Here is a 15,306-nt window from a genome sequence, read left to right as displayed (position 1 = left end):
GGGGGGGGGGAGACAGGGAGTGAGTGAGGAGGAGGGTGAGGGAGCTGGGTTGGGGCCTGGGGGCTGGCCAGGCCCTGCCAGGTGCCTGAGGGAGGATGCTCAGAGGTTTGAGTAAAAAACTCTATAAAAGAATACAGCAAGATATACTTCATGGAAATAATGTTGAGCTTTTTATTGTTCTCAACAGCATAAAAGATTTTTCAAGATTATTAACTGCTCTTCTAATTATATAATTCCAGTCTAAAGTGACATCTGATAACAAAGAGCTTTACTTTGGCAAGTAAACTACCTGACATCTAACACTCAGCAAGAGCTCTCATACATAAAATGTTTACTGAGTGTAGCTGTCATTTCAGCCAGCCATTTGGATCTTACAAGATACAATTTCTCAAAAATGTTGCTCACCAAAAGCTGTGAATTGAACTGTCTACCCCAAAGTCACATACTGGTGGGGCCCAATAAATTCATATCTATGATTATATAGTAATCATTAAATAAAATAATTGAAAAAAGTTGTGTAATTCATCCATTTACTTCTAGGCTGGATTAATAACCCATATGTATTAAAATAAGGACTTAATTTTTTCTTGTTTGTTTATTTTTCTTATAGGAGACCTGGTGAGCCTCCACTGATAAAAGGCTGGCTTCCTTACCTTGGAGAGGCCCTGAAATTACAAAAGGATCCTTTAGGTTTCATGAAAACTCTTCAAAAACAACATGGTGACACTTTCACTGTTCTCCTTGGAGGTAAGCAACACTTCTATAAGTACCTTCCATAAATCATAAGTTCCCCATTGTTCCTTAAGTTGTTACATTTTTCTATAGACAAAATATGGAATATTTATATTATTGTTTTGTTTGTAGACCAATACAAAAGAAAACTATGTTTTTGAATACAGTGATTTTCACAGTAAAAAATGAATTATAAAAATCTTGAGGGTACTTAGGGAACCCTACTCTCCTGCCATCACCTGTGATTTTGGTTTGGTTTGGCTTGGTCTGATTTTAAGAATGATTAAAAGAGAAATAAAAGCTAGAACGCATTAACAGACTTCATTTTGTAGAGCAGTCTTAGGTTTAAAGAAAATTGATCAGATCTGAGATTTCCCATATATCCTGTTTCCTTTGATCAGAATTTTCCTTATTATATCCCATACTCTGTTGCAGCTGATGAGCCAATGTTGATATATTATTAAAAGTCTGTGATTTACATTAGGGTCCACCTTTGTGTTGTACAGTTCTTCGAGTTTTGACAAATGTGTGTCATGGATCCATCATTCAATGGATATTATTCACTATCATAGAGAATAGTTTAACTGCCCTAAAAATCCTCTGTGTTCCACATATTCATGCCACTTTCGCCCCAACCTGAGCCCCTAGCAACCACTGCTATAGAATGTATTTTTAATTTTAAAAACTGTATTATGCTTCTAACTTCAATAAAATGCTTACAAAAGAAAAAAGAAAACGGCAACAAGATCACTAAACATCCCAACATCATAGGGCTGAGAGGAAGAGTTGGGATGTTCTTTACTCATCCTCCTTGAAGGCCCATGTTTTCCAGCTGTATCGGCTATCTATTCCTGCAGAACAAACCTCCCCTAGATGTAATGCCTTCAAACAACCAGTCTGACCTGAGTCACTTTTGTGGCTTGAGTCATCTGACTGCTTAACTGGGACTGGATGTTCCAAGACGGCCTCATCACATACATGCCTGGCTGGGCCTCCTTGTACACATGATGTTTCATTCTCAAGATGTCCTTACATGGCAGCTAGTGTTTCAGGTGGGTGAGAAGCCCCCTGAGGCCTAGGCTGAGATATTACAAAACCTCATTTATACCACATTTTCTTAGAGCGGTCATAGGCCAGCCCCAACTCAAGGGTAGGAAAATACACTCCACCACTTCCTGGGAGAATGGCAGAGTCCCATTGAAAAGGAGCACAGGTAGAGATAGAAAGAATTTACTGTGGCCATCTTAGCACACAGTCTTCCACATCAGCTTATCACTGGGCCAGCTATTCCATTTCTTCACTTTTGTATGTCGTATGTCCCAGAAGTCTGATCTGTACAGACTAGATTATCCTCACTTCTTTGTCCTCTGACTTCTGGCTGGGCATGCTGGTGGGAGGGCAGGAAAGGCTATGTTCCAGGTCCCCATTTCTCACTGGGCTCTGGCAACAGAGTTCACTCTCCTTCCTTTCCTTCCCAAGAAAAATGAAGGCATCAGGTATCATCTCACTCAGACCCTCGCATATCTACCAGATATCCCTGTGTCTCACAACTTTCCTCACTACCTTTTCTCTAATTTCAAAGAACGTTTAAGAAAATCCATTACCTGTCCCCATCACCCTTACTTCCTGCCTCCACAGGGCTGGTGTTTATTTATTCCTCCCACACATATATCTTCATTTTTTTTCTCTCTCTTGGGTCCTTACCTATAGCTTAAAACCATGCTTCTCCTATATTCTCCTTCTAGTTACCTTTCATTTCTTTTTTTTTTTCTCTTTTACATCCCAATATTTCAAGAGAGTTTCCTACATTTGCTGCCCATACTTCTTTCTGCCTTGCTGAGGCCATTAATGGACCTTCACTGACTAGACCTCTCTACTTGGTCTGACAATGCAGATCCCTCAGTCCTCCTTAAAACACCCTATTCCTTCACTCTATTGATACTGCACCTTCTGGTTCTTTCACTGACTCTGAGTATTCCTTATCTAGGTCATCTTTACTTATGCCCCTTTCTTTGCTCAACCCTTTTCATCTTTCTCTAACCAGCCTTGGAATTTTCTGTTCTATTCCTAAAGAATTTAGGTGGTTTCTTCTTACTGTAATTATTTTGTTGAGTATCAGAAGCAACGTTTTGTACACAGAGCAACTTCATTTCAGTGCTGCCATTTTAATGTAATGGAGAGAAAAAACAATGATCCAACTGGATGACATTGTCAGCATGGCTGAGTTTTCAGAAAATGAACAGGCAATATCCATTTCCTCACAACTTACTCCTTTGCCTGCAAGTCTCTCCCAATACTCTGATTTCAGAAAAATTGAAATGGAAAAAAAATCATGCATCTTAGAGCAATTGTAGTGTAATCCCCACGAGGCTTCCCAAGATCTGGGCACCTCCTACCTCTCTGGCCTCATCTCTTTCTACAGCTTGCCTTAATGCACTTTTTTTATTTTTATTTTTATTTTTTTTGCCTTAATGCACTATTAATGCACCAAATTGTTTGAAATTTCCTCCTCACACACGATGCCCTTTTGTGCCTGTGTTTCCTCTTGCTGTTTTTTCTGCCTGAGTGCTGTTCTTCTCTTTGTGAGTCCTCCTGAAAAGATGACTGACATGGATTCATCTTTTGAGGCCATAGTCACATATCACTTCCTTCCAAAAGCTTCACTGACCATCTCTTCTCCCTGGTTGTGTTTGATGCCTCTTCTCCAGGCTCCCATTACTCTCAGTATCACTCTGTAATGGCATTTAATAAATTGTGAATTTATTGCTAATTCATTTGTCTATTTCCCTTCATTATTCTTCAGTTCCTCTATTGCCAAAATTTAGACCAGAGCTCAGCACTGATTGATTCACAATAAATATTTGATGAGGATATTCTCAATACCTTAGATCTGATGAAATACTTACTATAATACAAATAAAGGCCATAGCTGGTGCTTTTATTCTAAGTGAGCTTTTGGCTTCATAATAACAAAACTCTATTATTCACTTTAAAAAAAAGAAAGTCACTCTTACTTAAAAAAAGTTAAATTTTTTGAATAGATATGACAAATTAGCAAACTTTTCAGTTTTCCCTTTTAATACGTCATACAAAAATAATCTAAGCTGATTAAGGAAAAACTTGTGGCAAGTTGAATAATTTTATTCACTGCTCAAAAACAACCAATTTCTGCTGATACTTGATATCTTTTTTTTAAAGATTTTATTTATTTGAGACAGAGAGAATGAGAGAGACAGAGAGCACATGAGAGGGGAGAGGGTCAGAGGGAGAAGCAGGCTCCCTGCTGAGCAGGGAGCCCGATATGGGACTCGATCCCGGGACTCCGGGATCATGACCCGAGCCGAAGGCAGTCGCCCAACCAACTGAGCCACCCAGGCGCCCTGATACTTGATATCTTAATCTTAGACACCAAGAAGCTTGCTGAATTTCTGACGTCCAAATAATTTGACCATGGCCATGTTTTTGAACTCAACAGTACACAAGCAGGTGTTGAATATGTACTACCACTTCCCTTTGGCTTCTTCCTAGAGTTTGAATAGATTCCTGTCAAGTTATCCTGTTAATGTATGTGGTTCTAATGATCAGTTTGCAAAATAGCACCTTTGGAAATGTGAAACAAGGGACCAGAGTCTTCCACCCTTGTCCCGTAATGCGATTTCCATTAGTGTGTGTTCTTGCATGATGAGCAAATGATTAGCCTCCCCAAAAGTCTCAAGGGACACGGATGTCATCTTAATAAAGAAATTAAAAGGTACATCTTTTCATGAGAAACCACGCAAATTCGTGACCTGTCGCAGAAAATAGTTCTCTAATTGGTTTTGTGTGGTGGTGTAGCAGAGTCGTTTTCCCTAAATGTCATGCCAGCGAAGCACCCCTGTACATCATTGTCAACAGCTAGTGAAATCTCCCTAACAAGAGGGGGAGTATGTAATGTGTTCATCCTCATAAAATAAAAAGTTGGTTCACATTCTGCTTTCCAGCGAATATTTTCAGCTTGACCTTCTAAAAAATTCTATTGAAGAACAAACTAAGCGTGGAAATGGAAAGCTTATAATTATGGAAAATCTCTTTAAAATCCAAATTTATCTCATATTTGCTGACAGGCATTTCTAAATCTAAGTACTCAAATAGTTGTTCTGAATTCCCATGGATGTTGCCTCTGTAAAGCACCAAATATCTGAGATGAAAACATCAAAATTCAATTTATAATGATCCAGATGTCAAACTTTTTGTATATAAGACATCAGGGTGAATGATTTAGGTTTTTTGTTTTTTTTTTTACATTTACTGATGTACTTTGCATCATGTAGCTCCACCTTCCTAAAAGAAGTAATTTGGAAAGAAGTAAAAAGGCTGCTGAGTTAGTAAAGGATCAATGCAGGTTATACAGGAATGCTAGAGTTAATATCTTAAGACCCAGTCAGCTCTGAAAAGGGAAGAGAATAAGATTATTGGCAAAGAAGACATTAAAAATTTTGACCCCATTTTAAATTTACTGCCCCAAAAGATGATTATATATGTTACATGTTATATATTATATATATTACGTATTATATACATTTATATTTTTTTGCAGAAGTGAGCCCCATTTTGACATTTCTATTTTAGACAAATACAAACTCTGATATTCTTTAAATCAATATTTCATATCAACTACTCACAGCATTCTTTTCTCTCTTGAAAACATGACAATGAATATTGTTTCTACCTTGTGATCTTGGTATACTAGGCAACTTGCCTATCGACACTTGGTATTCATTTACATAAAATCACACTGGAGCAAAAGTTAATTTCACTCCAAGAATACATGGCCTTCAGAATAACTTTTCAGATTTCCTTTGTTAAGAAATTTAAATTCATTTTATGAATGTATATGTGTTTTCCTAACTGTCTGATTAAAGATTACAAAGAAACTCTGGTTTTGCATCTCACATTAGCAGATGGTGGACAGATGGTTTAAATTAATATTAATTTTGGAAAACTTAGCTTAAATTGTTTATACTGAAGATTAAAAGTTGGAAAGCCAACTAACATCTCCAGGGTTATTAGTACTTCCAAACCCACTTGAAAAGTAAAATCCAGAAAATCAAAATGTCTATTTTAAAGCAATCCACATCTTACTCAGAAAGATAGTTAATAAAACACAATGCCTTGAGGTTGAAGAAATTAAAAAAAGAATGAGAAGGAGAAAATACAGATCCTGGAGTATAAAGAGCCTTAAAGAGTGAGAATTTTATCTACAAATAAATTGATTTTAACTAATCAGTAATGATTTTTTTAAAAAAACCTGTAATAACTGCTCATTAAAAAAAACTATTAATAATTGGCTGCTAACTGGAACCAGTTTTTCCACATTTAGGTTTTATTTCTTTTAATTGAAATGAATCTCATAGTTTCTTCCCATATCCTTACCCCCAAGGGGGAGAGAGAGAGGGGAATGTATGTGTATTTGTGATGAATTGTAGACAAAAACTCTCACATTCACACAGCCTCTATTTCAGTAGGCCAGTGGCCAGTAGCTCATGCTGTCTTGGCTGAATATAGTTTTATCCTTCCACTTAGATTTTAATGAATGTAGAAAATTAGTAGGAAAAATTCAAAATATTCCCTAAAAATTGCATGTTTTACAAACTGAAACTTTTATACATTCTCTGAATTTTAGTGGCTAATTTAAAATAACCCTAAAGATATTTAGCAAAATCTTCTCATTTGGTGAAAGGAGGAAAGTATGAATCACCACCTGTGAAAATACATAGCTTTGCCTAAAATTATATCTTTTGCAAAATGAGAGAATTCATTCTTTTTTTCAATTATTTGTCAGGCAGATGCTGGCAATTTTATTTAATTAAGATGCTATGGTAAAGCAGGTGTCATAAAATATGCTCCAATCCAGTTGAGTCCTTTTTGCTCTCGCTAAGGGGGAAACATCCAGTTTACTTTATTAATGCAGCTTTGGGATCTGACCAGAATGAATAGCCACTTCTAGCTTTACCCTCATTCCTAGATTGGCCCACCTTATTAAATAAATCAAGGAGAAATATGGTGAATAAAATTCAAGACATATGATTTATTTTTAGAAAAAAAAATCTTAGCACATGTATATGAATGTATATTAAAAGCTTAAATGATGTTTTAAAATTGTAAAACAAAAACACATTTATCCTGTTTCAAGAATTAGGTTGAAAATTATTCAAAACTTTATTCTAAATCCTGTACCACATTGAATTTAATTTCTGTGATGCTGTTTGAATTACCAATAAATAACAAATGAGACGCTGTTGGTCTAAGAAAGCACACTCACGTACACGCACACACACCAGAGGAATAAAAAGTGAAAGAGAAAGTGTGAATGATCCTACAAACTTTAATGTCTCTTGTTTTCTAGAAGGCAATAAATAGGCATTACACTTTGTAGGATCATCTAAACTTCATGTGTGTTCTTGGGAAAGAAAGATTTATTAAATGCCATTATTAAATACTATTTGCATAATACTTCTATTTAGGAGTCTTAAAATAGCACTCTAGTGAGAAGAAATCAGCCCTGTGTGAGGAAGAGAACAGTGCATGGGGAGTGTCTTCTTGTCCAGGCTCTCAGGGGGAGCAGGGTAGAGCTGGGAACTCTTCAAGGTTCCGACAGTTTTGAGAGCCCTACCAAAGTAGGACCGTGTTCCTCACTATGCTGCCTTGAATCACTTCAGGCCCCTATCAAAAATAAAGACTCATAGGTCCCACATCTCAACCTTCTGAATCAGAATCAGGCAGAAATCTGTATTTTTAACCAGTACCCTACGTCTTTTAGTTGGGTAAGTTTGGACAACACTGATCTATGAAAAGACCAAATGTCACCACCTCAAAGAACTCTTGCTGATAGGTAACTCCCAGCAGACCAAAGTGGATTTCACTTTCTGCTTCCCTTACCTTGTGTTCACACCTCTGCTAGAATGATTTCTTCACATCTTTTTATCTTAAGAGGAAAGAGATCCAAACGAGTATCTGAATCTCAGTAAGTGTTGAATGTAGGGATGAATGCATGAATGGACAGGTTCTCGTTTGGAATCCTGTTTTAGTCACAAATCAGTAGGTAACCTTGGACATGTTACCAAATCTCCATGAACCACTATTTTCTCATCTATAAACAAGAAAATGCTGGCAGTTGTGATTTGGTATTTGTCACATTAAACATTAATTTGTGAGTATCTGCTTCATACCATATCTTCCTTTGTCTGAGTTAAAATTATCTTATCCAGCCAAAGCTAAGATGATATCAAGTATGAAATGGCTCTCCATGTAGTGTAAATAATAATTTGATTGTTTGTTTGATGTTTGTATTCTGTTTGTATTATTAGGGAAATATGAGAAATGTTTAAGTCAAGGGATTCTGAGGATGTTTCAAGGGTAGTTTAAATATTTGGGTATTTAATTAAAATAAAAGAGTATCTTTTTAAAGGTCTTTCAGAACTTAAGAATATTAGAGTTTCTCCCACTATATTCCATTTTTAAAGGAAACGTGGGGAATCTTTGAACAAAATGGATATTTATTAAACTTTGCACCTTTCTGGGGTGTTAGTTATTAAGGTCTCTATAATTTTGATTAAAATCTTTTCAAATTTCAGGTATTTGTTTGTTTTGCTCCCAACTGAGCTCATATTCTCATTTATTTCTTTTAGGAAAGTATATAACATTTATCCTGGACCCTTTTCAGTACCAGTTCGTAATGAAAAGTCACAAATTAAGCTTTCAAATATTCACTAATAAACTATTAAGGAAAGTATTTTCCATCGAAAAGTTGGCAACCAATGATGACCTGAACAATGACCTTCATGGCTGCTATCATCTTTTACAAGGGACGTCCTTGGATATACTCACAGAAAACATGATGCAGAATTTAAAACAAGTGTTTGAGCTCCAGTTATTAAAAACCACAAATTGGGACACGGCATACCTGTTGACATTCTGCAGCTCAGTAATATTTGAGGTCACGTTCACAACCATATATGGAAAATCTCTTGCTGACAATAGGAAAACATTTATTACTGAGCTAAGAGATGATTTCTTAAAATTTGATGACAAATTCCCATATTTAATATCAGACATACCCATAGAGCTTCTAGGAAATGTCAAATCTATTAGAAAGAAACTTATAAAACGCTTGACATCAGAACACTTAGCTAAGACACAGGGATGGTCAGAAGTTGTTCAAATGAGGCAAGATATCCTGGAGAAATACTATACGCTTGAGGACTTTGAAATAGGAGGTAAGAAACTTCTGAATGATTACTTGTCTAAAATAAAATAATTTACAATAGACCTTTGAAATAAAAAGACAAAATGGTGACCTTGAAAATTTTTATGCTCTTTCTAATTGGCTAGTGATAAAATGTTTTACTCTGAAATAACCCTCTGTGATAATTGATTTTTTCCTTTTTTTTTCTTTTTTCTTTTTCTTTTTTTTTTGCTGAGGTGGTAAAACAAGATACTTAATGGGGATAATGAGAAAGAGTATAACTAAGCTGCATTTACTCCTCTTATCTCGTCCCCCACCTTCCCACCCCCCACGCGCACATTACATTTTAAACTATTCTCATTAAGCAGAAAATTAGACTTCAGAAGCCTATTGGTCCTCATTAGCATGCACTGATCCTTGGCTGGGTCTGTGTCCTAACATCTTTTAATTAGCACACTGCAAATCTAATCAGTGTAATAAACGCTATTAATCTTCCTTTTCACTTATTTTCTCCCAGCACATCATTTAGGCTTTCTCTGGGCTTCTGTGACAAACACGATTCCAGCTACGTTCTGGGCGATGTATTACCTCCTACAGCACCCGGAAGCTATGTCAGTACTGCGTGATGAGATTGACCATTTGCTGCAGTCAACAGGTCAAAAGAAAGGGTCTGGATTTCCCATCCAGCTCACCAGAGAACAATTGGACAGCCTGGTCTACCTAGGTAATTTATTTTTATCTGTTATGAAGAAAAGAAAGTACCTCTCTGCAAACTCAGTTTATCACTCAAAGCTGTTTACCAAGAGGTGGAGGACACAGCTGCCTAATTGACATAATAACACCCATTTACATCAATTATAAATTATGTAGCTTATAGCTGTAGATACTCTCATTACATGTAAACATTAAGGCCTAGGTAATTAACTATGCAAGGTATGCAAAAGGCTAACCCAAAGCTTTGCAATTATTTGAAAAAAAAGTTTATGCCTATTAAGTCATTTGATTCTGAGCATCTGTTGGTGTGCTAATGCTTTCCAAACACTGCTACACTATCTTGACAAGAAAGGTATTTGGGGATTGAAAAAGAGAGGATTCCAAAAAGGCAACTTGTGTACAAGATGTATTTATTCTTCCCTAAAATGGTGTCTATATTTGCAGGCAGAGGTTAGGATGTTTTATACAGCTTGATGTGTATGATTCTCAAAAAGGTAGTAAAAGTGATTTCCCCTGGAACTTCCTGCTTTAAATGTACTTGGGGGAGAAAAAGGAAGAAGAAGGTAGGAAAAAAAGGGAGACAGGGAGGAAAAGAAGAAGCAACAGCTACTAATTACTCCATGTGAAATGTCAATATTTTATAAAATATTTATTGACTCATGAGATATTCATGGTCACTATTTCAAATATGTTTGAGGTCAGGAGTGACTAAGTCATTTTTCTATTTCTACATAGACCTATACGCCAGTGATGTGAGCTTTTGATGATAATGGATTGCATTCTCCTTTACTGGTTTTGATAAGACGCTTCATATCTTTATGTGAATAAACTTTAACTCCCCAAGTTAAATTCCATATCAACGAGTTATTTTCTGTCCCTTCGGTATTGACATTTCCTCCTGTGGTATCCTTTACTATACAATAATCCAAGACCCTTTGGACGCACGTAAGAGTAAGTCTTTATATACCTCTGTTGCTTCACTCCTCTGATAATGTAGGCAAGTATTTTAGCCTATGGTGGCCTCAATTGTTTATCTTTTAAGTGTGTTCCAGATCCTTTGATGGGAACTTCTGGGAGCCAAAAACTTAAAGATCTTGAGTAGTGTTGACTGTCAGGTGACATTAAAAAGACTGGCCCATGTGTTCTAGAGAATGCTCCCACTGAGTAGGCTAAGACCCATCAGAGGCAATAACAGGAAGCTTGTCTTGTACTGACAGTGGGTTAGCTTGTTCAATCAATTGGGATAAATGTGTCACCTTCTAGTTTGTTGTTTTTTAGCATACATTAGCAAAGTCATTCTATATTTGCTCGGTGAAAGAAAATAATCCCAACATTATTAAAATACAAATATTATTTTGGTTTTCTTTGCAGAATTATTGATGAACAAATCCAAAAAATTTGCATAAAATTCTGGGCAGTAGCCTTCACATGGATACGCAGTATTTTGGGGGTAGAAGATTTATAGTTCTATGAAAATCAAGGTTGCTTTCCTATGTATTCAAGTAATTTCAGTTGTATTTTATGAATCAGATGATGCGTACTGGAAACTAGAGCAAATAAACTTAAAGGAATATGTGTTTGTATTCTGTACACAGTTATTACTTTTAAAAATTTAGTTGAAATTCATCAACTCTCTTCTTACTCTCAAGTGTGTTGTTGAAAGAAAAGATCATTTTAAAATGACAGTATTGAAGCAGAAATGTTTAAATGTATTTGATCAGAAAAAATGGCAAGTTCCAGCACTACACTTTGGGTCCGTTTAAGTCCATAGCTAGAGCTAGAGATTTTCATGCTTGGAGCCCTCATAAATTTATGGCTCCCTTATCAACAAATAAACAATAACGATCCCAAGAGAGTGTAGATCTACCTGGATAAAGGCAGCACCTTCAGCAATCTAGAAAAGGTGGATTGTCTGTTCATCGTGACCTTGGTTACCAACAGAGGCCAGTGTTGTTCATTATGAGAATTTAATCTTCTGGAAAATAATGTGCATTTTTTTCTTACATGAGATAGACAGTTTTATGCAGATTGAAACAAATTTTTATATGAATCAGTTACACAACAGATAACCTCTGCATCTAGTCGCAGTTCAATTGTGAATATTCCTCTATATCAGAAGAGTATGACTATATGTACAAAGGGAAGATTTACAGGATTAAATATTTACAGCGTACCCCATGGTATGGGTGTATGTGTTTCCCCTTTTTCACATCCCTAAGGACAGAGGTCTATGTATTCCAAGTGCATTTCTTTATAAAGAAAGCTATCTTGAATTTAGTATTATAAGGAAAAAGACCGCAAGCATGAAACAAATGCTGCTTTTTTTAACTAGTAAGAAGAAAGAAGATTTTTTTTTAACAAAGATTTTGCATGTCAGCATACATTGATTATACAGTAAGGTTGAAAGGAAAGTTAGAATGCCAAAGAAATGAGTGCCTTATTCCTGAACAAAAATGATTTCTCTTCTTTAGAGTGATTACAGAAGACAAAGCCCAATGGGACATAGGTTTATCATGATGCAAATCATTGTGCATATATTACTGACATTTGTGGCTCAATCCTGTAGACCTTACATGTATCAAATTTCCTCTGACATCATATACACTTAATCTCAGCAGAAGTTAAAATATGTAACATAGATTGGGCTTTTAAGTACCAAGCCTGTTTAAGTAATTGAAAGCAATCATCTGTTGTAAGAGGTTGTGAGGGATTTATGCTTTTTTCCAGTCCTCTTGAGAACCTTTCTTTAAAACCATTCTACCCTTTTCTTTTAGATAAAGAAAAGCACAACTTTCTATTTTTGTATATTTATGTAGCTTATCATAAGGGCTCTGCTTATCATGACCTCACTAAAATTTTATATCTCTCAGTGTTTAGTAAAGGTCTCTACAACAAAATTTAAATATAATTTTAAAAATAAGCAACTACAGTGAGACTCAGATAAATGTCAGTGGGGGCCTAAATCTTAACAGGAAAAGTTGCTATTTGAACAGAAGTTTGAGAAACCCTGAGAGAAAACTAAGAATTTTTCAGTTTTCCAGGAAAGAAAAACCTGGGGTGGAGGTAGGATTTAGAACTATAGATTTCCAAGACAGGAAAAGGAAAAGGAGAAAAGATGAGTCAGAGAGAAGATAAGACAAAAGAGACTGCAAGGAGAGGAAGCTCTCAAAATTGGAATTTTGACAAATGGATAGCAGATAACCTCACTGGAGTACTACTTCTGACTTCCATGTTTACCTAGATAATGTATATACATAACTTAAAAAGTATGGATTCAATAAATGTCATCTATTTCTATCACCAAAATAATCGTTAATCTCAATGCCATCCCTACTACAATGTGCACGTTGTGTTCTTCATTTTCAGTTATTTGTGAACCAAGCTGGTTGGAAATTCAAGTCTATCTTACCCCACAGGCGTGCTCTTTCTGTGCATCACACATGAAAAAAACAAACCTGCTTTAAGTAAGAGGAACGTAAGTCGAAGTGGATTATAACTTCTGAACTGAATAACTGAATAATTCAAGAGAATTGCAGGCACCTAATTTTGTTCAATTACATATCCCCAAAATGAGAATAGTCACACACGTGGTGGTAGTGAGGGACATTGCAATAAAAGGAGGTGCTATAAAACCAAAGCTCAGCAAAATTTGCACAGCTTTCTTAAAAGGAGATCATTTATTATAAAATTTAGTCCTAGAATTATAAGCCTGCAGTGATTCTCCAACAAAATTCTATCAAAAATTGCTAAGCCCATTGTTTGTAATTAGTGAGGAGAAAGAAACAAAGAAATGATCAATTGGAAAAGATAAAGATCCTTGAATAACAAGTGATGAGTATTAGATGTAGTCGATATTAAGTATATTAATGACCGCAAAATTTTAAGGCAATTTTACAGGCTCAAACGTTGTTTCATGTGATCTTCACCAAAATACTGGGGGGACTGGGGCAGCGATTATTTTGTCATGATTTTTATAGATGAGAAAAATACCAGGATGCTAAATAACCTGAATGGAGGTAAAGGGTTTTCTGGCCACCCCCAGGCTTCTCTCGGGCTTGTCTGATAGCAGAATCCTTGGAGTCCTTTTTCATTGTCTTAGCTAAGAGAGGGGAGGGATTCTTTGTATCTTGATTTAGCAAAGCTAGCTATGATATGCACATGTACGAGATCAGATAATTTGAATAAGATAATGATAGAGTTAACTCTATTTTTAATTTCCAGATGAGACAGTACAAATGACAATATTAACAACTATTTATTATGTGGTAGGCACTGTGCTACCTGCTTTACATATATTAGCTTATTTAACCCTCAAGTATTATTATCGTCATTTAATTATTAGACAACAAGATTCAGAAAGATTAGTTAACCAAGTCAAGTCATGCAGCTAGATTGTGCTAGAACCAGAAATTGATGCTCGGTCTCACTTAAAAGCTAGCCCATGAATACTGTCACTTCAAGGGGAAAGTGCTCCAGAACTATACCAGAGATATTGACCACTATTTTACAAGGATATGGATCACTAATTCTCAGATGCAGTTGAGTTTGAGGGTAAGGATGGGGCTAGAGGTTCACATCAGAATCTTGTGGGTGTTTTTTTAAATAAAAATAAATTTTTCGTTTTAGAATAGGTTTAGATTTACAGAAAAATTACAATGGTGATAGAGTTCCTATATACCCCCCCCACACACACACACACAGTTCTCATTATTAACATCTTCAATGTGGTTGTTTGTCACAATTGTGGGTATTATTTTGAGAAAAAGTTCATTCAATATTAAAAATAATTGTGTATTTGAAAAATCATACAGGGGCACCTGGGTGGCCCAGTCAGTTAACCATCTGACTCTTGATTTCGGCTCAGGTCATGATCTCAGGGTCATGAGATCAAGCCCAGCATCCAGCTCCGCACTCAGTGGCGAGTCTGCTTGAGATTCTTTCTCTCTGCCCCTCCTCCTGCTGGCACATGTATGTGCTCTCTCTCTCTCTCTCAAATGAATAAATTAATTTTTAAAACAAAAGAAAAATCATACATAATTTAGACAATAAATTTAATAAAATCCTCTCTTCCAATGGGTATATTCAGGAAGTATGAATTCTTCTTCATTTAGAAACTTCTTTCTGGAGAAGGAGAGAGAGAGGTATCTTTCACAAAGGGGTACACCAGAGATCAGATAGTGAGATCTTTCTACATAAAGAAACATTGATCAAAAAGTGAAAAAGACCAATTTGGATGTGTATCAAATTATCAGTTCAGCACAAAGCTAAGAGGGTTAGATAATATAATGACTACTGGAAACAGGAATTGAGAGGGAAACAATGAGAATGCAAAGAATTGTACTTAGGTCAAGCATCAACTGCCTAAGAATAGGATGAGGAAATGTGTGGCTTAGCAGAAAAGTGTTTAAAGCGGTGGTTCTTAACCTTGATTACTCATTGCAATCAACCGAGGAGCCTTAAAAACTACTCATACCTGGTCCCACCCCCAGAGGTTCTGATTTCTTTGGTTTGGGGTGCAAGCTGATGGCTTTAAAAGCTCCCCCAGGTGATTCTAATGTGCAACCAAGGTTCAAAACCACTAATTTAAAGGTTTAGTTAATGCAGTGGTTCTTATTCCATTGGTCTGGAATGGAGCA

The 15,306-nt window shown here is 36.1% G+C and overlaps 1 protein-coding gene across 2 annotated transcripts in view; it reads left to right on the top strand.

The window, feature by feature from the left end:
* Window positions 1-15,306, top strand: part of CYP7B1 (cytochrome P450 family 7 subfamily B member 1) — a 157,726-nt gene that overhangs the window by 124,263 nt on the left and 18,157 nt on the right. For both annotated transcript variants that reach the window (XM_006741253.3, XM_081816061.1), the window contains 3 exons: window positions 611-747; window positions 8,400-8,987; window positions 9,474-9,680. In XM_006741253.3, coding sequence (XP_006741316.1) covers window positions 611-747; window positions 8,400-8,987; window positions 9,474-9,680 — 932 coding nt within the window. The remainder of the gene's footprint in view (window positions 1-610; window positions 748-8,399; window positions 8,988-9,473; window positions 9,681-15,306) is intronic.

Source organism: Leptonychotes weddellii, chromosome 4 (assembly GCF_054177405.1).
Source record: "Leptonychotes weddellii isolate Sample4059 chromosome 4, ASM5417740v2, whole genome shotgun sequence".
Lineage (NCBI taxonomy): Eukaryota > Metazoa > Chordata > Mammalia > Carnivora > Phocidae > Leptonychotes > Leptonychotes weddellii.
This window is presented reverse-complemented; position numbering and strand designations above follow the sequence as displayed.